This window comes from Perca fluviatilis, chromosome 12 (genome assembly GCF_010015445.1).
Source record: "Perca fluviatilis chromosome 12, GENO_Pfluv_1.0, whole genome shotgun sequence".
NCBI classification, from domain to species: Eukaryota; Metazoa; Chordata; class Actinopteri; order Perciformes; family Percidae; genus Perca; species Perca fluviatilis.
The window spans coordinates 29,106,329-29,134,237 of record NC_053123.1 but is presented as its reverse complement, the minus strand read 5'-3'; the positions used below and the strand labels follow the sequence as shown (position 1 = coordinate 29,134,237).

At 42.1% G+C, this 27,909-nt stretch overlaps 1 protein-coding gene across 5 annotated transcripts in view; it reads left to right on the top strand.

The window, feature by feature from the left end:
• The window catches only part of LOC120569606 (diacylglycerol kinase beta), a 123,516-nt gene extending 96,408 nt beyond the window's left edge, over window positions 1-27,108 (top strand). For 2 of the 5 annotated variants that reach the window (XM_039817541.1, XM_039817542.1), the window contains exons 21-25: window positions 4,083-4,173; window positions 5,779-5,980; window positions 23,512-23,632; window positions 25,298-25,358; window positions 25,868-27,107. In XM_039817541.1, the coding sequence (XP_039673475.1) occupies window positions 4,083-4,173; window positions 5,779-5,980; window positions 23,512-23,632; window positions 25,298-25,358; window positions 25,868-25,966 (574 nt within the window). In that variant the 3' untranslated portion in view covers window positions 25,967-27,107. Of the gene's footprint in view, window positions 1-4,082; window positions 4,174-5,778; window positions 5,981-23,511; window positions 23,633-25,297; window positions 25,359-25,867 lie in introns of all 5 variants that reach the window. The other 3 variants (XM_039817540.1, XM_039817543.1, XM_039817539.1) reach the window with 2 other exon arrangements.
• Window positions 27,109-27,909: the final 801 nt, after the last annotated feature.

Here is a 27,909-nt window from a genome sequence, read left to right as displayed (position 1 = left end):
ATGACTACTTGTGTTGCTACGGAGAAAAGGCCAGTCAGAGGCACCCATGAGAGCCTTTTCAAATTCAAAATTCATTGTTGTTGTAACTGGGAACAACACAACTAAGCGTAACGTACAGAAATGGAATTATTTTTCACAATCCTGTGGACAGAAAACTCACACAGACAACGCAGGAACTCTTTTGGATAAATTTCAATTTCCACAGACAGCTCTGCCCACGATATGTTGTGTGGATCATTGTCGTTTATGGTGTTTAACAGTTTGTCTTCATCCTGGTTTTGTAGCTTCACCATCCGAACATCCACAGGGTTTCCACGGGGTCTTAAAAAGTCTAAAATTTCTAAATTCGCTGACCTATTGTGTTCTAGGTCTTAAATAATTTTAAACGGGTCTAAATTTTCCGAAGTCCATGCGACGCTACCTCTAATGCTCATTCCGTGGTGTTGTCGTTCTTTCTGTCGCTAGTCCACATATAATTTCGCTGTATTACGACTACAAATGAGACCAACATGCAACTTATTTTGCAGCCAATCAGCTTTGATGTGATTGGCGCGAGTCTCTTTCAGATTGTACCACAGGCATAAAAAACTGATTTTATTCTTTAGCTTTGGGGAAGTGCAAGTTTAGCGATACTTTTTTAATTTAGGGCTTAGTTAATGTTGTGATAAAGGTCTTAAATTACATTCATAATGGTCTTAAAAAGGTCTTAAAGGAACACCAAACACCAAACACCAAACTGTTGCATAGTAGAGGAATTACCGTACAGTACAGGAGAAGCTCGCAGGCAGTTCCGACTTACATGAGCTGTTTAAGTTTAATTACTAATGTTAACTAGCATTTTAGTTAGCAATAATTAACCTGTGCCTATGTTATCTCCTTACATATACCTACACTCTCCGTCTCTGCAAGATCCGGAATGATTGAGATTTCTCTTGGCACAGCTACCAGAAGACTTACAACTTTCAGACCGGTTGCTCACGTCACATTTACGTCGTCTCTCTCAGTTGGAGGCTGCGCAGTAACGCTCAGCGCTCACCGGAAAAGTGCTTCTAATATCCTTCACTGGTCTCCGTCCAGAGCAACGGGCTCTGTTGGTCCAGTTTATATACTGTCTATGGGTGAAACCTGCAGAAACTCTGATCCATATAGGGTTTGTATTTGCCTCTCAGTGGTGATGAGGGTGGTTCCATATCACATGAAAAAAAGTGATGTCAAAACTCAACCTCCATATCTTAATGCAAGATGTATGAGAAAGATGAGGGTGAGGAAGAGGAGGGGCAGGAAAGAGTTGGTGGGGTCACAAGGCCACTGCACATATTGGGGATTAAAGGAGATGCTTATCTGCAGGGAGGGGTAGCAAGGGGCACAATGGGGGAGAGATGGCTGGATACAGTAGCTGGAGAGCTTTGGAGCCCCGAGCTTTTGCTGAACAGTGTTTTTATAACAACATGGTTCCACCTTCCACCCTATTTTAGAGGCTATCTCTGTTTTCTTTCAGGCGGCGTGTGACTCCCCCAGGTCTTTGAAATTCTCTTTTTGAAAGAGACAAGTTATCTTACAAACCGACTGTATTCATTAAAGATGAATAGAATTTATAAGGACTCTGCTTTGTTCGGGAAACAGCCTTACACGCTTAACTGGAGTGTAAAAATGGGATAAAAACATGTTGTCATAATTGGAATAAATACCCTCTTTTATTTAAGATTTTTTTAACAGCCTTTTTGTTCCAGCATTTCACTAGTTTTGGTGCATAAACATGGGAATAATGGAGGAAAGGCTTATGGAAGTAGTCTGTCTCCCTGTTGCACTCTGTGTCCATACGAGAGGGAAGAAACACGAGTTAATTGCATTTTTTTTTTTACAGACCGTCTCAAGTGGAAGCAGCTTAATGAGGTTAGGCAGTGCGCCTCATTGAAAATCACAACTGTTCCTAATTGTGAGCTCAAATATGCTCATAATCCCCTGATTTGACAGCGGCAGAGGTTTCTGGGGAGGTATTAAGGTGAAAGAGAGCGAACAAGGGACAAAAAGACAATTAGCAGGGAGAAAAACATGTGAAGTGGGGAGGCTTAAAAGACATTCAGGCTACATATTAAGTAAAATAAACAGTTCTGAATTATTGAAATGCTTGGTTTGACGTCCGTTGTACAGTTTGAGTCCATGTTGAGTTTTATCTCCTGAATTATTTCAGTGTGCACGAGTGAAACCTTGCAAACTGTGCACCGCTTACTTTGAGTTGTGTCATGTTTAAATGTACTCTTCTTGTTCTCAGTGCCAAGGTGGTACATTGATTGATTGATTGATTGATCGATCGATTGGTTAATTGAGTTCATTTGATGACTAAACACATTCAACACTGCACTGGGGTCTTTATATATGTTAAAAGTCACAGACGATAAAAACATAACGCATCTACATGACAGCAACTGCAGACAATACAATCAACGTATAAATATCAGGGGAGCTATGTAAAACATGCTCTTGTTTCCTTGGTCATACAAAATAAAAGATTTCAATAGACAGATTTTTTTATTGATCCCAAAAAAATGGTAAATTACGGTAATATATAAAAACCTTTCTTAGAGCCACTTTAAACATGCTTTTGTGAAATACTCAGTATCAGATTTGTGCGCATATCCACTGTACTGATGCATTGTAGACTAATGTGTTTTTGCCAATAACATCACCCTGGCACTGGTATACCCACATGTTACCGAGCTGTTGTGTCAATAGCTGTGTTGTCAGTATCAGCAGCATGTCCATATTATGATATGAGTGTAATTTGTAGAGTGATGCAGGCTGTGTCAGTTATGGTTTTTTTCAGGTATTTCAGTTTTTATTCCTCTGCGCTGGTGACAGACGTGGCCAGAGGCATCATGTTTTCGGGTTATCTGTCCAAAACGTACGTCTGTACGTCCCATTCTTCTGAACGCGATATCTCAGAAACACCTTGAGGGAATTTCTTCGGATAAAATGTTCAAATCTCTTTGAACAGAGACGGGGGTTATGATTGCCTCTTAGCCTAAGTACAGCCTCTCAGAGCTGCTGGCATAGCTGTAGACACTTGTTTTTTATTTATTTTTTTCACATTATGCAGACTCATTTTTGACACTTTGAACCTTGGATTGAGTTGGTGTGAAGTGTGGTGGGAAGAGGGTGGCAGTGCTGTCTTTAAAGAACTACAAATCCATATGATTGCTTTTGGCACAGGTTCAACAGTGTCTTTGCTCACTCTTGGAAAGGTTCAAATCAAATACTTTAGACAACTTACAGAGACAAACCAACAGTGCAGGACCGCTGATTGGGAAATATTGTGATATATGATAATGATTCTTCTCCTTTTCGTGACAGAATTTCCACAGTTACCTTCAGTTCTCTTCAGATAGCTGGTTCGCTGGTTGCTTCTCCCTCCACCCCTCACTGTTATAAACTCAGAAGTTTCACCTTGACTGTAAACCGTGTTGTTCAGCCACTGTCCAGTCCCAAAAGTACAACAAATGACATCAGGATATAAACAGAGCCGCCATCAATCAGGTCACCTCTGACAAATCCTCTGCAGGGCAGAAGTCAACCATTGCTCAGTCAGTCCTGTGGGTTGCTTTGAGTGTTGCGAATCACAATAATATTTACCGTGATCGCACACCAGCAATGTTCCACCCTGTGTCTCCTCCAGAGGCAATGTTGACATTTCAACTCTTGGCACTGATGCAACTTTGTGGATTGTTTTGATGAAAGAGCGGACGACAGCAGGGCAGCCTTTTTGACAGATGGCGGCGTTAACTTTCTGTGCTTCAGTATCCAGAAACCAATACTGCCAGGGCCATTGTCTAAACTTTAAGGCTTTAGGGTGCATCGATGGAGCTTTGACCTCTGTGGTCACACAGCCGCTAGCTGTCCTGAGCTGTCACATCCAAAATGTGACATGACTCAAGGCACCAGATAGCTTCAATATGTGTCCACTGCACCCGAAACAAATCCCGCTGTAGGCTCACGACACTGTACTCATGTGCAAGTTAGGTTTGGGCATATTGTCTAATGTCAAAAAAACATATCTGTTCTCTGTTTCCCCTCTCGCTCCTCAGAATGAAGAACAAGCTCTGGTACTTTGAGTTTGGCACCACTGAGACCATATCTGCCACCTGCAAGAAACTTAACGAATGCATAGAAGTCGAGGTGAGTCACAGTCTGATCAAAAAGTGATTGGTTGTTTTACTGACAGAAATGAGAAAACATATCTTTAAATACCCAAGAATATACCATATTTGATGCAACAACAAACAAACAAAAACAGTACATGTCAACAAGTTAGCTTTTCTGTCTTATCGCTGAAAGACTTTTAAGATGCTGCTATTCTTTTATGTGCTGCAGAGATTTACAACAAAGCAGTTTTCTCATATTAATGAGATGGGCTATTCATAGTACACCATCAGATTAATGCTCCATAAAGTCACTGATTGCCTCATTCTGTCATGCAGCGCTGCATAATCTGTCACCTGGATGTTTTAGGCACAGCAAAAAGACTCACTGAGCAAGCGTTTCATCTCAAAGGGTTCATGCCCAACACTCTTCATGTGTTTAATTGATTAAAAAAATCCAATTTGACCATCTTTGGAATCTTTTTTTTTGTAATATTGATTGTCAGACAACAATATTCAAGATTTCATTAGTCACCCGCTTTGAATGGTATCAGCTGATTGAATCGGTTGTTATCACTACCGATATGAGGCGGTATGGCCTACTCTGGCTCCTAGTTGGCTCAGTAGGCCGTTATCGTCGATTGGTAAACTGGATCACCCATCTGTGTCAATATTGGACTCTTGGATTGGTGGATGGGTCAAACAAACAGGACTTTCACCCGGGAGACGAGTTTGTGTCCCGTGTATGTCAACATTTACCTTTTTTTTTTAAGTTATAGTGCGTAGTTTCTGTCGCCCCAGTGAGGAATTTTAAGTAATGATACAAGCCTTCCGTGATTGCGCACGCGCCCCCACACCTCCTCCACGCAGTTGCTAGTAGCCAAGGAGGACACGGAGGATTAAAAAAACATGATGGACTCTTCAGAAGAGGTAATTACCTTCACTTGAGTTTCTGCGCGGGAAAGTCACCGGACGACACAGTCTTCTGAACATAGCCATACTGAGAAATCCAGAGAAAGAGAGAGTTGGTAGAGATGTAAAGTGTAAAGTGGCAGGTAACCTTTGGAAGGCACCATGAGAGTTGCTAAACCACAGTGTGTAGAAAATGAACACCTGGTGAGCATAGTCAGAGGCAGAAATGGATAGAGAAAGTGCAGTTGTTGTCTTGATAGCTTTTAAAGCAGCTGCATTAACTGTTGGGCTTGTATTACTATGACCTTAAAGAGTTTTTTGAAGTGTGGTTGTACGAGGTACTTCTCGTAGTCAGTGTGTTAGCTCCAATAGATGGCGGTCGGCACGCCCCCAGTTTGGAGAAACAGGCAGGAGTACCGACACGGAAGCTAAGCTATGTACTGCGGTGGACGGGGTCAGCAGCTAAAAGTGAAAGGACCTGGTCCTTCGTAACCCCAAGCCATTGTCAAACCCTACACCCTGGCCCAACGATTGCGCTCCTCTGCATGTGTACGTTCAGCAGTCCCATCACTTAGAGCAGAGATCTTCAACAGGGGTGGGGGGGGGGCTGTGACAATCAACAATCCAAATAATCGTTAGTTGCAGAAATGTTTCTTCATAATCATTCTTTCTTTTGTCCGTTTTCTTTCTTTCTTTCTTTTTGGTCTCCTCGATTGATTCCCCCCCCCAGTGCGACGGGATCATCATGGACCTCAGCAACACTTCCTTAGAGGGCATCGCTGTGCTCAACATTCCCAGCATGCACGGCGGCTCCAATCTGTGGGGCGAGACAAAGAAGAGGAGGAACTACAACCGCATGAGCAAGAAGGTTCCTGAAAGGATGCCAGCCAGCACCGTCACTGACGCTAAAGAGCTCAAATTTTGCATGCAAGGTGAGTCAAAGCGGATGAATGACGCTTCCTGTTTATCGTTTCAGTTTCTTTTTCGCTTTAGTTTTTTTTATTTGACTAGCTAATGCTTGTGCACTTTCTTTATGGAGTCATGTTTTTCATCAAAATGCCTCCTACTTAAGTGTACAGTTTGGTTTGGTGCATGATGTTAGTGTATTTGTGACTTACAAGGTTCATATCCAGGCAAGGACATTTCTTACGTCACCATTTCTCTTTTCTTCTTGCATTCTATCTGGTGTTTTGTTACACAAGAGCAAAAAAAAAATCAACCAACAGCAGCAACCCGTTCTCACTCCGAACTCGTAAAATCCGGATGTTTGGGCAGTAGCTGTCAGCGTCAGATACGACGCAAAAAGCACCCTTCAGCGTGTGTGTAGAACGCAGTGGGGGAGAGCAGCATCCACACGGCGCTTGAAGATGACGTAGCACTAAGAGCGACAACGGTAGCGAGTAGTATGGAAGCCCGAAAATCTGCATAGGGAGGGGTGGTTGGGGGGGTGGATGGGTCAAACAACACAGGACTTTCACCCAGGAGACCGGGGATCGTGTCCTGCATGTCACGTTTCCTAAACCCAACTGTCCCGTTCTTCTTTTACTAAACCCAACTGTCCCGTTCTTCCTTTACTAAACCCAACTGTCCTGTTCTTCCTTTACTAAACCCAACTGTCTCGTTCTTCCTTTACTAAACCCAACTGTCCCGTTCTTCCTTTTCCTAAACCCAACTGTCCCGTTCTTCTTTTCCTAAACCCAACTGTCTCGTTCTTCTTTTCCTAAACCCAACTGTCTCGTTCTTCTTTTCCTAAACCTAGCTGTCTCGTTCTTCTTTTCCTAAACCCAACTGTCCCGTTCTTGTCCTGTGTGTCATGGAAACGTACCTTGTTATAAGCCCACCCACAACCTTTTCTTTAACCTAACTGCGTCAAAAGTGACGCCAATAGTCCCGACCAAGCGCGTTTAGATAAAGCGCGTTTAGATATGACGCTAAAGGAGACTTTTAGCGTCAATAACAACGCCAAAGGCACCTGACCAAGCGTCCGTATTTTACGCGATGGGAGTGAGAATGTGTTGCAACCAGCAGGAATGTCTTATAAAATGTTTCAACTGGAATCCGAAAATTTAAATAAATGACCGTGAAGGCCACCATATCATGTATTAAAGTTGATTATTGGCATTCATGCAATAAAACAAAAAGATGATAATCCTCTCACAATATTTTGTCTCTAGATGGAGCATGAATGTATACAACTGTATACAGTCAATAATCAAAATGTGATGAAAAAGTTGGATTTATACATGCTCTTAATTCAGTTTATTGTTTTAGAGTAAACCTTTTTACGATGTTTAGCTAATCTCCAGGATGAGTTTCCTCCAGCTGCTGGTTGACTTTGCATCGGATGTCCACAAACATTAGAAAACAACCCACTCTATGCTTCTGCCAAGGTTTAGTCGATTCATCCCACTTCTGTCTCTTTCACTTAACTTTGTCTCTACATCTCTGCTGACTGAACTGAACCTTGTTTCCATGGAGATCTCAGGGCTGTACTGAAGTAAAGGCTGGAGGACGGGAAGAGCAAAAGACAGGAGAAAAGGAAGACAGTTTGAAAATCTATAGAAGGAACAGGGGTGACTCATATTAGTCACTTTCAGTTTTGTGTGTGTCTGTAAGTTGACGGACTTTACCTCTTGGTAGGTGATCGGTCTTTGCACTTAATACTGCATTTTAAGGAAAAGAATTACAATTATTGTTTATCCTCATCGGCATTTAACCCATCTCCAGTCTTTCTGCCAGTGCTTTTTGGTAATAGGGCACTAATCTAACATAAATGTTTTTGGTGGTGGGAGGAAACCCACGCAAACACAAGGAGAAAAAGTACATCCACACAGAAAGGCCCTGCCCTGGATAGAACTGGTACTAAGCACTTCCTACTTGCTGTTGAGCGACAGACATGCTAACCACTAAATTACCGTAGTGCCCCTTTAGAACATAGCATCCTTTGATAACATACTTACAACACAGTACACTTCCTCTGGTCTATATCCATGACGTTCAACCCCGGGATTGCTCCGTTGCCGCCAGAAATCCCGCCGGATTTCTTTCTTTCCAGCCGGATGTCCGGTACCTTCCGCTTTTTTTGTGTTGGAATTCTAAACTCCGGTCAATTTCTGAGGACTATGGTTAACTGCTCACCAGATCTCTGCAGGGTAAATTGAGACAGCTATCTGTCCAATCTGAGTTTTCTTTCGCACAACTATTTTACAGCAGCTCCGTGCGGAGCTTAGCGCCGCCCATGGCGATTGTGATTGGTTTAAAGAAATGCCAATAAACCAGAGCACGTTTTTCTCCCATCCCGGAATGCTGTGTGGACGTATGGCTGGACTGGCAAAGCGAGACTACAGTTCCCCTAACCAGTGCCTCCACCATTAAGACCACATTAGCTGTTGACCCCACCGCCCTGTCTTCTCTCAGTTCAGTCCAAAGCACCGTTCCATCGACATGCAGAAGTGTTTTCACCCACAAAACACAGAGCAGACATCTATACGCTGCAGTGGGCACACACAAGCAGAAACACAAGTTTGTATAAGTGTACTTCTAAGAGCTTTTGCATCCATCAGCTCCATTTGTGTTGTAAATCTTCAATCTTCGGTATCAACTCTTGACCTAAATCCGAGTCGTAATCCCAAAGTAGCCTCTTAAAGAAGTGTTGATGATAAACTGTCCTCACTTGAAGGGATTTTCATTATCTTATTACACAGACACAAAAAAAACATAAACCCCTGTACACTGTAATACAACCTAATAGCCCTGTACCACATTTTAATTATGTCAGAAAGGAGTTGATGTTAGTTTGTGCTGGAGTTGTATTACAATGCGTATATAAAAAGGTTACTCAATCGATTATTGGGGGGGAAATAAAAATCATTACATAATCATAATCATTATCTACTTTAGGCTTTTCCAATGTGCTCCTGTTTGTTTTACATCAAGATTCAAGATTAACTTTATTGTCCCACATCGTGGGAAATTTGTCTTGGGCACTTAACCCATGCTGCAGCCATAGTAAAAACAAACAAACACAGACAGTGTGCCTTGAAATGCCTTAATTTGAAATCGGACATAACAGTTAGCTTTATAAGACATTGGGGTAGATGTTATATAAGTGGCGTGACGAAATTCAAACTGTAAATATACTATAGTTATGCCGAAAGTGTAGCTAGTTAGCCGCGATATTTTCCCATTGTATTGAATGGGACATATAGCTAGCTAGCTAGCTGCTCCTTCTAACAAGACCCCTCACCTTCATAAAAATGCCTTAAATTCAAATCGGACTGTTAGCTTTTGTTAGCTTTGTAAGACCTTGGGGTAGCTGTGATATAAGTGCCGTGACGAAATTCAAACTATAATAATTATAGTTATGCCGGCAGTGCAGTATCTAAAGTGACTTTGCCCTGGTTATGGAGCCCAGCAGGCTGCCGTCGTCAGACTGTGTGGAGCTCCTAAAGTCCGACAAGTCTTACCAAATTTGCAATTAGCCATCAATTTTTGTAAAACGGCCCATATTTGAGCTTTATATAGTTGATTTCTCGCATAAAAAAGTCTCAGAAGTGAATTTGGTATTGAAACATTGCAGTGTTTGGAATATGAGATTCTGTCGCGTCTCTAATGTGTGTGTATGGGGATTCGCTCAACTAATCAGCGCGCAGCTCATCTAAATATTCATGAGCATACCATATTTGGAAGAAAAGCTCTTGTTACAAACAGGGCCAAAACACAGGGATGCATAAGGGCCAATAAAATATCATCCAGGCCATTTTCAGCCCAACCAATGTTACATACCCCATTAGGAGACCATAAGGAACAGTGTGAAATACCCTATGTAATCATTCTATCACCCCTTTAAGTTTCAGGGGATTTATATTTTATAGATAATGTTACATAATGATATAGAGAAATACCAGGATGATTATTGCAATATGCCCATATTTCCCTTTCCTCCGTATGAGACCGGTCTCACATTGCCAGACCCATCTCCACAGAATAGAAAAGACTTCATTGTCATTGCACAAGCTTGTGTACAATGACATTTTCTGTGCCGTAACTGAATATAAAAGTAATAAATACACAAATAAATACTCTAACATACACTGGTTAGGGCTGGGTACCGAATTCAATACTTTTTAGGCACCGACCGAATTGCCTCTAAAGTATTAAGTATCGAAAAATGCCTCGTCATTCAACACCCTTTCAATCCCTAAAGAGTAAATCTCATCAGCGTCAGTGAGCCAATAAGCACGCAGCATGCTTCTACTAAGATCTAATAATGTCTGTGATTGGCTGTCTAACGTTACACGTCGCAGAGACAGGCAGGAAAAACTCTGTTACGCAGAGACAGGGCTCACGTATTAGGAGCTGAAAAATAAGTAAAAAGATTTGCGCCGTAATGTTATTTCTTTTTGTTTTATAAAATTGGTATCGAAAAAAAAAAAGTATTGTTTAGGAACCGGTATCGAAGTCACGGTATTGGTATCGGTAGTGGTATCGAATATTTTTGATGATACCCAGCCCTAATACTCGGGCACAGTCATCCTAGTCAATAAATATATGAACAAGCATTTTAAAAGCATGGAAACAGGATTGCACATGTTGTTTTATTGCACATCTATTTCATGACACCAAGGTGGGGAAATGTTTGATTTTGTTCAGTTCCGTGATGGCTCTTGGATAAAAACTGAGCTTTGAGTGCTCTATAGCAGTGCTGTGGTTTAAGTTCTGGCTACACCACAAATACATTCTATACTAAATACATACAATATTAACTAAAGTGAACTGTTCACACTATACAGTAATGTGAGCTATTTAAATGAGCTGGATACATGGTTAAACCTCATTGGCTCTTACCAGTGTATCACCGCCGTGTGTACTTCGTCCACAGCAATCCCACCAATCTGTCCTAAAACGTTCCAATTAGAGAGAAAATACCGTAAACGTATATCGTAAAATTTTACAATCATTCCATGAACGAACCAAGCAGGCCTGCCTTGTTGCCCGGAACAAATGTTTCTCTAACTTGCTCGCTCTAAGTTTGTTGTTGTTTCCTGCTTCCATTTGGTCCAAATTAATATGAGACTAAAACATGTATACACACATGCATGCATTTGTATGTGTATGTATGTATGTGTACAGTAAAATGTGCGGACCACTAGCTTCACCATTCAGGGACAGTTTTAGTCTAAAATGTAAATATTTCTGGGTGCCAGGGTAGCTCACCTGGTAGAGGTAGAGGTTTACTCCTCGACGTGGCGGCATGTCATTCCCCCTCTCTCTCCCCTTTCATGTCTTCAGCTGTCCTATACAAATAAAGGCCTAAAATGCCCCAAAAATAATAATCTTAAATAATTCTTAATATTTGTGTGAATTCACTCACGTCGTGCATGTTTGGACATGTGTGATGGAATCTTTGTGCTCTGGCGTTGTCCCTCAGGTTTGAACCTTTATTAAATTATCTTTTCCAGCTATTGCTATTTGGAAACCGGACTCAGAGAGGAGCGCTCTAGTTTCAGAGAGGTATGCATTTATGTGCCTCAGTGTCTGCGTGCCGTAAAGTGTGTATGTGCGCTAGCGTGCCTTTGTCAGTGTGTATGCGTGCCGGCATGTTTATCATACAACTAATTGTTTATGGCAGTTGCTTTCTCTGGCGCAATAAACTAAAGCTTTTAAATCCATTTGCCGCAGTTAATGCAATCAGCCAGGGTTACCCGGAGTGACTGAAAGACGCCTTGGGCACTTCTGACCTCAGTGATGAAACTTCAGTTCTCTGAGTCACTGTGTATCTGCTCTGGCTTTTGTTCTGCACAGACAACGGAGACAGACACACAGAGACAGCCTATAGTAATGTATCATTGTAATACAGACATTGCATCTACAGCATTACCCGGTTTAGTCTTTAACTGAAAGAGAGAGAGAGCTGCTGTGAAAGCTTTCTTGCCTGCTCGCATTTCGTGGTTAAGTTCCAAAAACATTGAGGCTCTGCTACGTTAAGCGAGTGTTCTGATTAAAGGGAAATTCTTCAACCACCGCCTTTGTTTCACAGCAGCACGAGTAGCTCCTCCTCACTCACCCACTGGCAAAAGTTCGGCGAATGATGGGAGACACATCAGTGTCATTTTGGGTCATTATCCCCCCACGGTCCCCCCACCATCACGTCAAACAGTTGACTATAATCTAAGATTTCTCACTGAAGCTTCAAAGACCCAAAAATGGTATTCGGGACAGCCCTAAAACAATTACACCAAGCTTATTCAAGTTTGTTTAGTTTCACTTCATTAAAATGCCCACCGCTGACATCACTCTTGTGAATTAGCTTGTTTTCTCTCACAGATATTTTAAGCAACATTTTTTTTATTTCAACTTTTAGCAAGGAAGCAATTTAGGCGAGAAAGCGAGAGAGAAATAACAGCTGGACTCTTAACATATGTGATTTTTGAACAAACATTTGTACTCAAAAACACTGCGTGCCTCCTGTTCTGACGTCAAGGTGTAAATTACGCACAGCAAATGGAACAAAGAAAATCTTAGACTTTCCAAATGTGCTGTTGTGGAAAGACAAAGTCAAATTCTGTCTGAATTTTTAAGAAAAGTTGGGGTCAAAAGTCCATTCTTGTCAGCCGGATCAAGATGGATAACTATCAGAGCAGCGATGACTGGAGCTACTGCCAGGAACAGGATTCATGTACGAAGGCCCCCGGTGTCAGCCCATCCCATCACCCTGCTCCTCCTCAACTTTTATCTGTGCGCCATCTCTCCCCTCCCCTGTTTATTTCCTCCCTGCTCCTGGATCAGATTTCCTCAACTTCCTGCTGTGGATTGAGCTGGAAAGGATGCACATAAATAAAGTGGCTGTAGCAAGCAGTAGTCCAGAGAATCAAACGTGGGAACTGTGAGTGTGCTGTATACTGTGCTGGTCATTAGTACTCACTAGCATGTTACAATTCTTCTTTCTTTCCTTTTTGATGTCACATGTAGCTAACCAGTGTCTAGTTAGCCAGGTAAGAAGAAACAACACGTAAAAAAGATGACTTTGGAGTTGCCGGAAGGTTTTAATTTTTTGTTGTTGAAAAGGCTAGCTCCACATCTCCAGTCCCTGTGCCAAGCTTACACAAGTCTGTCCACTGAATTCACAGAATTGAAACTTATGTTAACCCTCTATCATCTCCTGGTAAGAGTGTTACGGGGATAAGTACAGTAACTGTAAAGTAGTCAAAATGGTAAGCTCTTAATCTAATTCTTCCTGAAAAAATAAGGAATTAAATTACTGGCCAAGGCTAGCAGTTACAAAGCTAGCAGTTACAAAGCTAGCTGTTGGTGGTCTGTAAATACATCCAAACTGTGGACTGCCTGCTTGCTAAACCACAATGTTGTGTTTTTATGCCTCTGTCTTGGCGGCAGCTGTGGCTGGAGGCATTGTGTTTACTAGTTGTCCATCCCATTCTTGTGAACGTGATATCTCAGGACCGCCTGAAGGAAATTCGGTAACACTTTACTTGAAGGTATCTACATAAGAGTGACATGACAGTGACACACGAACCCTAACCCTAACCCTAACTTGTCGTGACAAAAACCGAATGACACTTAATGAGAGAAGCTTTACGTCATTAACGTTTATGACCTGCTTATAATGTTTATGACACGTTCATGACAGTGTCATGTCACTCTTATGTAGATACCTTCAAGTAAAGTGTAACCGGAAATTCTTTAAATTTGGCATAAACGTCCACTTGGACTCAACTGATTGATTTTGGTGCTCAAAGGTCACTGTGGCCTCACATAACAAATATTTTGGCCATAACTCGAGAATAGGAGTAATTACGACAAAAATTTAATGAGGATAAAATATTGGAATGATGACATTTTATACTCAAAGGTCGACTTCACCGTGACGTCACGTTCTGCAAGAAACAATTTTCTGGCCATTACTCAACGACATAACTCAGGAACAGAAGGGGGCACATTTGGTCGGATACTGAATTGATGACACTCATCTTTCAACTGTGGTGACTGATTTTCGAATTCATAGCTTCTTTCAGCAGCATCCATATTTGAATCATTGTGTACTGTCATGGCTACAGCTTTGTGTTCTATCCTGTTCCTCTGGTCGTCCACCATGAGCTCATTAATTTTGATGATAGTGAGCTTCAGGTGATTGTTGTTGCACCATGTGACTCGGCTCTCTATCAGTCCTCTGTACAGTATGTGTCTCTTAGGCCATGATCCCACTTGGCGTCTTTTTTGACAAGAAAAAGTTGACTTTTGCAGTTAAAAAAAAGAAGCTGGCAGCATGAGAGCAGCCAAGAGCGTCTTTTGATGCTATAAAAACAGCTACTGCTACAGTATCCAAGAGTGCTATACGGAGCAATAGATAGCTATATAGGGTTAGGGTTAGGACTTTTTTGAAAACACAGTTTACTCTATAAGATTATAATGTAAAACAGACGCTGGCAGCTTCAAAAAAGAGGCCATGTGTGAACATCAGTATAGACCAGGGATGCACCGAATCCAGGATTCGACTTGGGATACAGCCAAATATTGGGCTTTTTGACGGGGTTGGGTTTCTGCCGAACCTTAGAATTTGTTTTCCATCGAACCGAACCCTACGCTTGCACTTTGCGCGCTACGCTGGTCGACGTAATGACGCCGCCGTTGATTACGGGAAGGTGTTTACGTAGGTGGAGCGTTCAACGCAGTAGGCTGTGAGAAAGTGAAAATGGAACTCGTGCGCAGAAAAAAGTGTTGTTTGGCAGTACTTTCAGTCAAAAGAAGGCCATTCAAGTCCAGCTCCATGTTCAATTTGCAATGCCGATTTGTTATACACAACATCGCCGCTGTTAAAACATTTGCGTATGGAACATCCGAAAGAATACGAGTTGCGCATGAAGGAATCTACAGACAGCAGCCAAAATGCAGCAACTTCAGGTACGGCAAAGGAAGGACAGTCATTACTTCATTAATGTGTTTACTGTGTTAATGGACTGAGGATGGGAGGAGGATTCGGTATTCGGGTTCGGATTCGGCAGAATCTTAACCAGTGGATTCGGTATTCGGCCGAACCCCAACAAATCTGGATTCAGTGCTTCTGGATTCAGTTCTTCCGATGAGTAATAAGTACAGTAACTGATGAGTAGTTGATTACATTGTTCATGTTAAGTAGCTCAACACTGGCAGTAGACAGCTGCTGTGTTTTAGAAACCTGCTATTTCAGGTATGTGTTCTGACCAGGTTCCCATTGCATCTCCCCTCCATGACTCATTTGTTTTCTTTCCTCGCTTGTCAGACTCTCTCCTCCCTCTCCTCTTCAACCCATCACACCCCCAAGCTCCCTCCCCTCACCTTTCCTTCTCTCGCTCCTCCTGCTTCCCAATGTCCACAGACCCCTGCCCACCCCCCTCCCCCCGCTAGCAGTCAAGCTGTGACACACCACGAAGGAGGCTATATTGGGCCGATCACATCCAGAGATATTGTTTTCTTCTCACACAACAGAAACAGCGCCTATAATTACTTTGATTCACGCCCACCGGTCTGTGGGGCTGGAAATAGTTTGCTGAGTTGCTCTCAGCGGATGGTGGGAGAGTGGGTGACCTTCCAGTGATACATTTACTCAAAGTTATTGAATAATGAAATGAAATAATGAATGACAAATGATCCTTTAAAGAGGCCAATCCCTTCCAAAGAAGATGGGAACGGAAAAGATGACATTTCTTAAAGCTTCTTTTTATAATCTGTTCTTCATGATTGTTTTTTTCCCATCTGGAAAATTCTCATGACGATTTAGTTTCTGAACAAAACTGTTCAGAGACGTGTGTGTGTGTGTGTGTGTGTGTGTGTGTGTGTGTGTGTGTGTGTGTGTGTGTGTGTGTGTGTGTGTGTGTTTTGTGTGTGTGTGTTGGTGTGTGTGTGTGTGTGGTGCGCGTGTGTGTGTGCGTGTGGATTTGTGTAATGTATCATAGTAACACAGTGTTCTTTGTCAAATGGCCAAGTGCTCTCCCCCGTACCTTTACCTCCGTTGGTGTTGTTGGAGGCGAGGTGAGCTGCAGTTCCTCTTGACCATCTGCCATGACTCTGGCCACCCTGAGACAATAACAGGCCGGTCGGCGAGGGAGGGCATGTGGGCGGAGGAAGGATACACAAATTTGCCTGATATAATTATAGCCTACCAACTCAAGCCGATGCACAATGAAAGCTGCAGCTATTGCTCTGGGGGATTTTTTTTTTATTTATCTCTCAATTTCAAATTGAAGGGGTTGTTATAAGTTATAACTCAGTTTAACTCGTCGTTAAATTTAAAACTTACAGAAAAACCAAAAGCCAGCAGCAAGTGCTGTCTGTGTGGCCAAAGAGAAAAAGATATAGTTTATTCCTCCGTGCCGTAGAGCTGTGTGGTTGTTGAGTGACATGTTCCTTTATCACGCTGAATGTGGGCACTTCAGATTAGGGAGGGGATGCAAGATGAACAAACAAACCTGCGGACCTGCGGCAAAAACCTGACACTGCACTTCGCTGGCCAATTATGTAACCGGTGATCAGACAAAACACGATGGAGTGTAACATTATGTTTCATGTGTAGTCACTCAATTTGGCCTAGTGCACCAGTTTAAAAACCCTCCGTAATCAGTCTCACATACTGGTTAGTTATTAAAAGTACTTATTTTTTTTCAATGCGGACAGACAATCACTCATAGGACCCGGCAAACTAGCACCATGGGGAACACAAAGGAGACACAAATGGGCCACTTAGGCGACACTGCCACACCGCATCACAACTCTGCACCAAACGCTACGACTGATTTGGTGTAAATGCAGCCTTACACCGTCAAATTAATGCAAAACCAGGGGGCGCTATCATGAAACCATAAAATATAAATTTCTCACCTTTGTTTTCTCTTTTGTTTTGTTTTTCTCAAAGGAGAACACGGGAGAAGTGATTTACAGGGCAGATATATATGCTGTAGCAGACAAACGAAAATGCAGTTTTATTTTAGAACAAATGGGCTGAGAGACACAGAAAGGGAAGTGAAAGTACTGAGCTTCTTTTTTTTATTTTGGTCTTTTCATTTGATTCGTTGAAAACTCAAACATAGAATAAAGCCAACCTTCTTTAATTTGTATTGTCATCTCCATCTTTCTATGTTTTGTTTCATACTTCTATATATTTACATTTAAGGTTTTAATCATGAATAATCTATATTTTATATCTCTTGTAGTTGATTAAACAATTCTGAATATTTAAATATCAGTTTAATCAGTTAGAAGATATCCAGTAGTAATGCATTCAGAAATATTCTGACGTGTCACTATGTAAGGCGTGATTTTTCTTTTTTTGTAATGGATGAATTTGAAATGCCATCAGAATACCTGCACAGCAGAGAAAATAGTGCAGCACAGCAGTGACGATTTTCGCTGCCCGCTGCTTGGCAAAGCAATGCCATCCCATCCCAGAATGCACCGTGGCTGCGTTATGTAAGAGGCTGTTCTGTTCTATCTTTAGCTCTACCTCACTGGGAAGTAACAGTGCTGGCTGCCTGAGAGTCAAAAGCGCAGAGATCTGATGAGGCGGGAATCATCAGTGAGGTGAGAACTGGCACAGTCTGCCATCAGGCTCTCACACTGCGACACGGGCAGGATGGCATGCCCATTTTTGGTTTTTGGAGGAAGTAGAGGTGTATATAGGTGGGTGTGCGAAGGAGGGGGATTTATATATTTAATATATAGTACAACAGGAAAAGGATATATTAATAGTACTGTTTTTAAATCCTAAAATAGGCCAGTTTATACCTCTTCTGTCTTGCTGTATAAGACTGTGTTACAGCTTTACACACTTCCTGTTTTTTTTAACATCATAAAAAGACAGACTGCGTCCATATTTACATCCAGCCTTCCTTTTTAATTCCTATCTGTCATGTGTAGCCATTGTGTCACTACTCTTCTTGATCCCTTACAGTCTCCAACTGTCCATTTTCTTCTTAATGGATGCCCAATCCTATTATAATTATTTCCTGGAAAACTCTGCAGAGACGGAGGGATTCATGTGGTAACCATGTGTCTGTGCTGTAGCTTGCAGTCTAGAGATGAGCCATAGTTTCTGTATTTGACGCAGGATAACTGACATGTGATCAGGACAGCTGCCATTTAGGACACTCGGATCATTTCCTGAGTATTTTTTCTGGGAATTTGGGGGTTTTATGAAACTGGGAGGAGTTAATTCTACAAGTAGAGGATTGCATTTTATTCATATTTTAAAGTGCTCATATTTTGCTCATTTTCAGGTTCATAATTGTATTTAGAGGTTATATCAGAATAGGTTTATGTGGTTTAATTTGCAAAAAACACCATATTTATGTTGTACTGCACATTTCTGCAGCTCCTCTTTTCACCCTGTGTGTTGAGCTCTCTGTTTTAGCTACAGAGTGAGACATCACACTTCTGTTCAATCTTTGTTGGGAGTCGCACATGCGCAGTAGCTAGGTAAGGACAGCTAGCTAGACAGTTGCAAAGTATGAGGGCGTGCCACGCTAGCAGCTAGGCGAGCATTATAACGTGTGTTACAAAGTGACGCAGGTTTGTCTCTGAAGTAAAGGCTGGACTACAACAGAGCTGTTTGGAGCAGTTTGTGAACAGTGTTTTCTGTTGGAGATGGTAAGTCCCTTTGGGGGGGACTTTGGGCTTTTTCACTTTATAAACCTATAATGTGCACAGAAAAGATATATAACACAATAAAGGAAAGGGAAAAAGCCAAAAAGCATAATATGAGTTCTTGACTATATAGCCCTGCCTTGGATATGTGGAGAAAGCTTAAACAGCATTTAGATCTTGGAAACATACAGCTAAAGCTGCACTTATTGATATTTTTATACAGTATTAACAATGGGTGAAATGTATATATGTAATGTGAAAGGGGTCACTTGTAGTGACAAACATACAGAGAATTATCACTCAATTCTGCAGCCCCCCCTCTGCTCAGTGTTTAGGTTTTATGGCCCGCAACTTTACTGTTTTGATTCACTCTCCCCAGCTCTCATCAACCAGGTTTGCAGCCTGGTTTTTAACCAGCTCTGATAAACGCCACTGTACACTACTGTACCTGCCGAGCACAGACAACGTTAGCAGCTAGCTGGTGCAGGAAGTGGAGCATTTAGCAGCTTAAGTGGTAGAGACCAAAAACAGAGCTATAAGAGAGAGAATATTGGACTTACATTCATCAGGGAGTCTATAAAGTATGTCATAACAACTTAAAAGGTAATACAATGCCCGCAAAAAGTGCTAAAAAAAATCTGTTATTGCAGATTTAAAGGCTACAGTTAAAAATGTACACAGGCTGGCATTTTTCATTTCCAGTATTTTGTTGAATCAATTATTCAGTATCCAGAATTGTATTTGTGGCAGTGAGGAACAAGCTGTGAAACAGCATATATGTAGATCTTTAATCTTTACGTCGTAAATGTTGCCCACAATATCTACTATTAATGTTCTAGAAATACTAACAACAATTCTATAGCAACTGTAAAGGAAATGTTTTTACATTTGTGCACCACAACTGTACTTTTCAATCCAATCACCCCTACAAACGTTCAAAGTAAAATATAAAAACAGAGTTACAGTTAATGTAACCAGCCTCTGTAAGTATAAATCAGTTACATCACCACATTAATATCAAAAAGAGCTTTATAGTAATGTTCATTCTCATGCAATAAACAATACATCGTTGTAGTTTTTTTCCCTCACGAGCACTTCTGTGTGTGTGCCCCAAGCATTTAATTCTTACGAGGACTGACGCAACTGAAGTACAGCCTTCGAGTGATTTTAAGACGTTTGTTCCTTACTCTGCTCTGACGTTTTATTTTTGAATTGTCATCTGAAATATTCAAGAGTACCAGTGACTCAGCAGAAGCAGCAACCTTATTCCTGTATAAACCTTCATCATCTTTGATGCTAGGCACGAAATGGCAGCACTTTCTAAATGCCACACATGCAGGTCCACACTCGTGCTTTCATACACGTGAAGAAACTGCATATCCTCCACATGTTAAAACTTACATTACCCAGCTGCTTTACAAATTTTGACCACAGTGAGAATAACTGACGAAGAGATGAACACCCAGTTTTATAAATTAATTTTAATTTAATTTAGATTTTTTTAATGATATAAGATGAATGATGGAAACAACACGGAATGTGTTGCCAACCATTAAGTGGTCTCTGTACTTCACTCTGTACTTGTGTCAAAATGTTTACATACCTTTTTCAGGTGTGAAAAGCCATGACTCAGTATTGTCCTGAACTCTGTTGCGCCAGGCTTTTTGCAGAACACATTTCCTCTCCAGAGCGGGGCAAAAAATATGCAACAGTTTCCTTTTTGTGGTTGGTAACAAAGCCAACAGGCTGAGCGACATTGGGGAATTATTAACATTGTTTACACTGTAACAGACAGACAGACAGTCGGACCTGCAGCCTGTGGCTCCAGTCACAACAGGCTGCTGCCAGCCGGAGCTTGTCTGGGCTTGAAGGAGGATTGAGACCCTCAGGGAACGGTTTGACCAGTTCCCCTGGGTGCCTCTTACAAAATATCTTTCTTTTCTCCTCTTGCTCTGAAGCAAACTCTGCTAGAGCGTTCTAGAGACTCTTATGCTTGACATTTTCTGTCTGGCATTAACATTAGAAACATGTAATTTAAAAAACAATTGTCACAATTTGGAGCGCTTAAATGAAAAGAACTTTCAGAAGTCATTCTTTGACATTTTAAGATGTATGATTTAGAGAGGCAATCTGTGGAAATCCAGTGCTTCTTGCATGCATGAGAAAGGACTGGAATATTTAGGTTTAGGTGTTCAGCTAGCACCAGCCTGCCTGACTGGATCAAATTATTCAACTCTCAGAGTGCCACACTAACCTGCATGATTAACCATGGAGACTGGGTTACAGAGGCAGAGGTTGGACTCAACTCCCGGTCTATTTTTCTGTGTGGCACCACCAGACCATATTGTCCAAATATAAAGAGAAGATCTTGTAATAAATACACTCATAAAACCAACTCAACCAATACAACCTAAGCTGAAAGTAAAAGCATAAAAAATCCAAGAATGACTGTAAAAATGAAAATCTTTGGTCAGCTTCTCCAGCTTTGTTCCTGTTATTATGTTCGGACGCGACCACAGTTAATTATTGTAGATGAGTTGCCACCAACACAGTTGTATGAGATTTGATTCTGCTGTAGCACCTCACAAATTATCACCCTAGCTGTGAAGATGAAACATTTCTCAGATTTCTCTCTAATAATTCATTTGTAAAATCTGTGAAGTGGCCGGGGCCTTACAAACACTCTCAATCATATTAGGTTTTTTATGAGCTAATCTTTTTTTGAAAGAGAAATGTCAAATGACATCATCACTGACCTTTGAGATCATGTTGGTAAATATTGACTATTAGGCATCACACTTTCCAAAGAAAGAGAGAACACTAAGGGGAAATTCCCTTTTTACAATTACGCAACTATTAAACGCTTTGACACAGAATTACAGTAAACATCAGTGACTTATCAGCTGAATCCATAGCTCCACGCGGCTTTACAGAGCTTTATTTTGAGTTTTAGCTCATTATTTAGTATCTGTCCGGCCACAAACTTTTCTGCTCTGGTTCACACTCGCCGCTGGACTGGGGTAAAACATCAGCACTGGACTTTTGAGACCCAAACCAGCCCACCACAATCAGCCGGACACCACCCTGTCCTTGCACTCCCCTTCAACACATGTACATGTACCAGCCCCTAATACTGCCACTTAGCCGAATGTATGATAGTGTACTCCCAGAGACAAAAAGGCTGCCTGGCTCTTGTTGGCAAGATGGCTAAAGTTTGAGTGGAGCATGGGTGAAATCAAGATGTCTTGTAACGTTTTGGTGAACAAGTGAACAAGCTGCATTTACACAGTATGCAACTTGTGTTATAGTGGAATGGGGATAAATCAGAAAGCTATAGTATTATGTTTGAAAGTGCCTTAGCTTGCTAACACAAAGCTAACATTAGCTTACTAACAGCTAACTTGTCCTCACTGGTAGACATAGTTCGATAGAATAATCCTTGTGTTTTTTAGCTAGCTACAGGCACTTTGTTGGCATTTCAGGGAACACGTTAGCTGTTAGTAAGGTTAGCTGTAACTTCATTAGCAAGCTCAGACACTTGCAAACAGGTTCCCACAGTCATCCCATTCTTCCTGTTGATTCCTCACATCTGTATCCACTTTTGTCTTCCTAAAAGCTCAGTTTTTCGGGTCAGCAGCTTATAAAAACTTCTTTACATTACTGGTAGTGACTATCACTACAGCTTTTAGGTATTTTTTCTGTTGTTTGCTAGCAGACAGAATTGATTATAGGAGGCACCTTCACGCAATACAAGAATAGAAGTCAATGGAGAGCAGAGAGTTGTTTTCCCCGCTGGTGGGGGTGGGACTTAAATTCGCTCTGTCTCTACTGTTGGATGGAGATCGGCCATAGTAGGATTAGTAGATTGGCCAGTGTTCAGATGAGAGACAAACCAGTGGGCAAATCATGTGATCTCTCTCCTCTCTGTGGGCCGGTCAGCCAAAGACCATGGATGTGAATGGCCAGTGTTCAGATGAGAGACAAACGCTCTGGGTTGTTTGCATTTCTTTCAACCAATCACAATCATCTTAGGCGGCGCTAAGCTCTGGACGCAAAGAAGGTGGCTCTGGAAAATAGTCTCGGCAAGGAACTTGTTTTGGTCGAATATTTGCACGAACATCATTTGCCTTTTACCAGTGTATCGCTGGATGTGCTTCGTCCACAGCAATCCCACCAATCAGTCCCAAAACGTCCCGGTTCGATAGTAAAGACCGTAAACATATTCTTTGTAAATCTTTACAATCATTCCCTGAAAGAACCAAGCAGCAGGTCCGCCTCGTTGCACGAGTGCAGCTTGCTAGCTTGAAGTTTGTTGTTTGTTTCCCAAAGCAAAGGGATTTTGAGAACACACAGAGAGCGGAAGGTGAGGGGCAAAGCCTGACATCCGGAATGTATTTCCGTTGATCCAGACTAGGGACTACCTGGTGAACATAGTGGAGCATTTAGCAGCTAAAGAGACAGATATTTCCCTCAGGAGTTGGTGGAGACCAAAAACAGAGCCAAAAACGGAGCCAAGAGAGAGAGAGAATTGGACCACATTTATCACGTGGACACAAACACAACTCCAAATGAGTGATCATGTCACTCTGTAACTGCTGGATGTGTAAATAGCAACTAGTCAGAATTTTGCACCGTCATGGTGAATGAAAAAAGTGAATCAGATGAGGGAAATACATTTGTGAAAAATGTGCTTTACAGTGCAAATATTGACCTTTTCCTGTACCTCTATTTTTCAGTTTGGTCAAACATCGCACCTATAACTTGTCATAACATATCTCTGTTTCACTGTCTCTCTCTAACACACTCTCTCTCTAATCTCTCTCTGTTCCAGACTTCAGTGACCAGCTGTTGGAGGTGGTTGGCCTGGAAGGGGCAATAGAGATGGGACAGATCTACACTGGACTGAAGAGTGCCGGGCGCAGACTGGCTCAGTGTACCAACGTCACCATCAGGTCAGAACCTGCCGCCTCTCAGCTACATTTAATCCGTCCTCGTCACTTCCTGATCTGCATCCTTCCCGGTATCTGCCTCGTGTCATCAACCCTCCCTTCCCTTTATCTTCCTTTTGGTCAACCAACTGGAAGCTGTACTTTCTGCACAAAATACATCCATCTCACATGTATGATCAAAAATGCATTCCCTTTGAGTGTTTGTGCATTTGAAAGCTAAAATCCCTGCAGCATCCAAAGAATAACGCACCTAATAAACTATATATTTCATATATGCGTGAGCCGTTGGAGCCGAGGACTGAGTTGCAGTCGCAGTCACAGGATTAGAAATAGATCTGTCTGTAGTGTAGAGTTTGGATTTGGTTCTAGGATGCTAATGACTCTCTTATCCGTCCTCTCTCTTGTGTTTTAGTAAAAAGCAATCAGGTCGAATGTGCCTCATCTTTAGCTAATGTTGTCTGTACTTTGAGCTCTTACATGTCCACACGCCTGTCAGAGCACTGAGGTCGTCCAATCAGATGCTCCTCGATGTGCCCAGATCCAGGTTAAAAACCAAAGGTGACCGAGCCTTTTCAGTGGCTGCTCCAAACCTCTGGAATAGTTTACCCATTCATGTAAGAACAGCTCGGACCATTGGAACGTTCAAGTCCTTGCTTAAGACCCATTACTACGCATTGGCTTTTAATTCAAGTTGAGCTTTGATATCTTGACATTATTGACATTATTCTTTTTCTACTGTTGTATATTGTGCCTTGTTTGTGTTTATTGTTTCGTTGCTTTTGGAGCATGTTAAGCACTTTGGTCAACTGAGGTTGTTTTTAAACGTGCTATATAAATAAAATTGAACTGAACTGAACTGAACTGAATGATGAACGATTTGAATGCATGGGTTCAAATTATTTTTAAACTCAAAGCTTACTTTTTATCTACTATGACTTTAATTACAAATGAAAGCTGACCTAAATAAATACGATAAGGAAATAGAATGGATCGGCTTCAATAAGCTTATTCGATACTGGTTTCAGATTCAATGAAATTCTATCAATCAAATCCAACTGTGGTTTCTTTTTAGATCTGACCCATTTTTTTTTTCATTCAAAGAAAGTGCATTTGTTTCAGACTCAGCCCAGTTTACATCTACAGTGAGCCAGTTATTTCACCAAAGAAGTGACATTTACAAGTCGTTCTCTAACTTGTTCTGCAAACTGCCCCCAATATTTTCCTAGACCCGAATTAAAAGCGCATTCATCACAGTCATTCTCCCATACTGTGTTTCTCTAGCCGGAGAGGCATGCATGAAAGTCTTAAACCAACTTTGAATGTGTGCGTATGCGTGTGTGTGTGGGTGTGTGTGTGTGTACATATACAGTGGGTCTGGGAGTTTATAGACTGGGGGCCTGTCTGGGAATGGGTCTCATGGGAACAAAGGGTGCAGTGTTTGACCCTGTCCTGGGGCAGTGTGAACAGGCCTCCCGTGCCTCAGAGGTGTGTGTGATCTGACCTTCACAACCTCAAACCCCCACCCTGTCCTCCCTCTCTCTCTCTCTCTCTCTCTCTCTCTCTCTCTCTCTCTCTCTCTCTCTCTCTCTCTCTCGCGCTCGCTCTCTCTCTCTCTCTGCCCTCCCCCCCCCCACCTCTCTTGCTCGTCCTTCTGGTCTCTCTTCACAGGACGTCCCGGCGGCTGCCCATGCAGATCGATGGCGAGCCCTGGATGCAGCCCCCCTGCACGGTGAGAGTTACAGTAAATCAGAATCACTGAAAAATTGTTTTAAAATTGATTTTCAGCATGTTATTGTATTCATAAAGTCAGCTGTATGCCAGACCTAAATAAGTGTTACTCAGCTTTTATTCTGTAAGGGTTAATTTTCTGGCTCTTCCTCCTCTGCACGCCCCCAGCCTCGACCTCAAACAACAACATGCCATCAAATGCCACAGTCTAACTATTTCTTCATTAAAAAAAAAAAGGGAAATCCACTATTATCTGTTCATCCTCACGGCATTTCAACTTCTTTTTATATTGTCATAGTGGACCTTGATAGAAGATAGAAAGCTTTTTGTTGTGTTATGGAGGTTATTTGCAAGGCTGCAGTGACTGATTTTATAACAGTCTGTTGTGAAGAGCAAGGAAGTGATGACTGTCAAAGTTGTGAATTTGTAAAAAAGAAAAAAGATATTGAGAACCGCTCCCTGTACAAACATTGTACCATTGTCATGTTCTTCTCTGTCTGAATCTTACAGATCAGGATCACACACATGAACCAGGTCCCCATTTTACTGGGCCCGCCTCAGAAGACGCCGTTCTTTTTCTTCAAGAAACGCAACCGGAGCCGCGACTAGGATACACACACGCACACACACACACACACACACACACACACACACACACACACACGCACACACACGCCACCCACTGTATAGGCAGCTCCATCAGACGACTGGTACACTGTTCCCTGGTTGGAGAATGAAAGTGGGACGTTCATCAACAGGATCACAGTGTGGAACATTCCTAATGTCAGGATGCCTACAGACAATTCATTCCCAGAGGAACGTGCAGTGCTGGCACCTGAAAAGAAATGACTCTCAGTATACAGTACCGACCTTTTCCTGTGTAACCATCATCCTCGAGTTATTTTCCCCAAAACTCAAGAAAACTCATGCCAGTACTACACTGCCCGCTAAACACAACTCTGGCGGCTGGGATTCCACCACAGCCCTCAAATGAAGTACAGAAAGTGATAGTGAGGGGGGGACGTAGGGGTTAAAGAGAGCAGGTTGTGTGATGAGAAAGAAAGAGCTCCGACACACTACGGTGAGGAAGAGAAGGAGTGAGAGCGGTGTAGCAGTAACCGTGGTTGTTTACAAGACCGGTGAGTAAATAGAGAAGCATCCACCTCTTCGTTAAAACACCTGTATGAATAATGAAACAGCGGTTGCTTGTAAGAGCGCTCGCTCCGGGGCCTCCCCACAGACTGACAGCACGACACAGCCGAGCAGGGAAAAGAGGAAAAGCCTCATCCATTATTGACTTATTTTGTTTGTGGGTCGATGGCAGCGGGGGCGTAACAGTGGCCTGGGATGGGTTGAAACATGCAGGGATCCTCTAAACCGTATTTACAGACTGTGTGGATGATCTGGCGATAGACTTCAGGCAGAGGAAGTTCCTGTCCATTTGTTCTCAAGTTATCGCTATAGAAATCAAGCCGAGATTGAAAGTAGAGATTGGAGACATTGTAGTTGCGTTCTCAAGAAACTCATTGGTCCTCTGTGGTTGTTTTAAAGGTGCACTATGAGTTCCTGCATGGTGTAGCGCGATTCCAGTGAGCAGAGTTGATTGAGTAGCATGAGTTGTTGATTAGCTGGAATTTGGTTTGTTATATTTTGGTGCACAGCCTGTGCCCCTAGAGTTTGTTTGACGTTTACCCCTGTGTTGTCTCCCAAGACCGGGCTTTTTCACAGTGTATTCAGGGGGCAGGCAGCTAGCAGATCTAGGAGAGATGCCTATGATTTGAGACAAAAAATGAAATCGCGCTGAAGCCGTGCAGGAACTCATAGTGCACCTTTAAGGCTACATCTACGCTACTACGTTTTCATTTTTAAGCTGCGTTTTGAGACAAAAAAACGATCTCTGTCCACACAAGAGTTTTAACTCCAGTTGCAGAGCTAATCTCTTTCTATATTAACACGTCTGACAACACATATCACATGGCCATTCACACACACTGGGCATGCACATGCCAGTGTGAACAGGAAGCAGATTGTCTGACGTTACTCTGCGGTTGAAAATCATGGATGTAGAAGTTGAAAATACAGAAAATCCTTTGGAGAAAGAACAATGGCGAAAAGTAAGAGCAGGGATTTATTAGCTTGGAGCGACGATGATTACTGAAAGGTCTGTAAGCCTACCTAACCCGAGAAGACGAGCATCGTCATTTCCAAAGGTCTCTGTTTCTGACAAATGACAAAAACATGGATACAGCGTTCGAAATTGCCCCGATGGTCGATGCTGCTTCCACACTATACTCTTCTAGACTTTCTAAATGTTATGGTGAAACGAGTAATTTCGCGGGGGTTGTGACGCTTGATAAAATGTATCCACTGATTTACAGACGTCTCTTTTGCCGTGTAAGTCTATGGAAAAAAAATCACCTGTTTTGACCACTATGTGAAATTGGCTTCAAAATCCGGTGCACTTCCTGGGGGCCTGGTCCAGACTACAAAGCAACCCAGGAGTTTTCAAACCAAAACGGGGGCAGCACTTTTTCCAAACGTCTCCGTTTTAG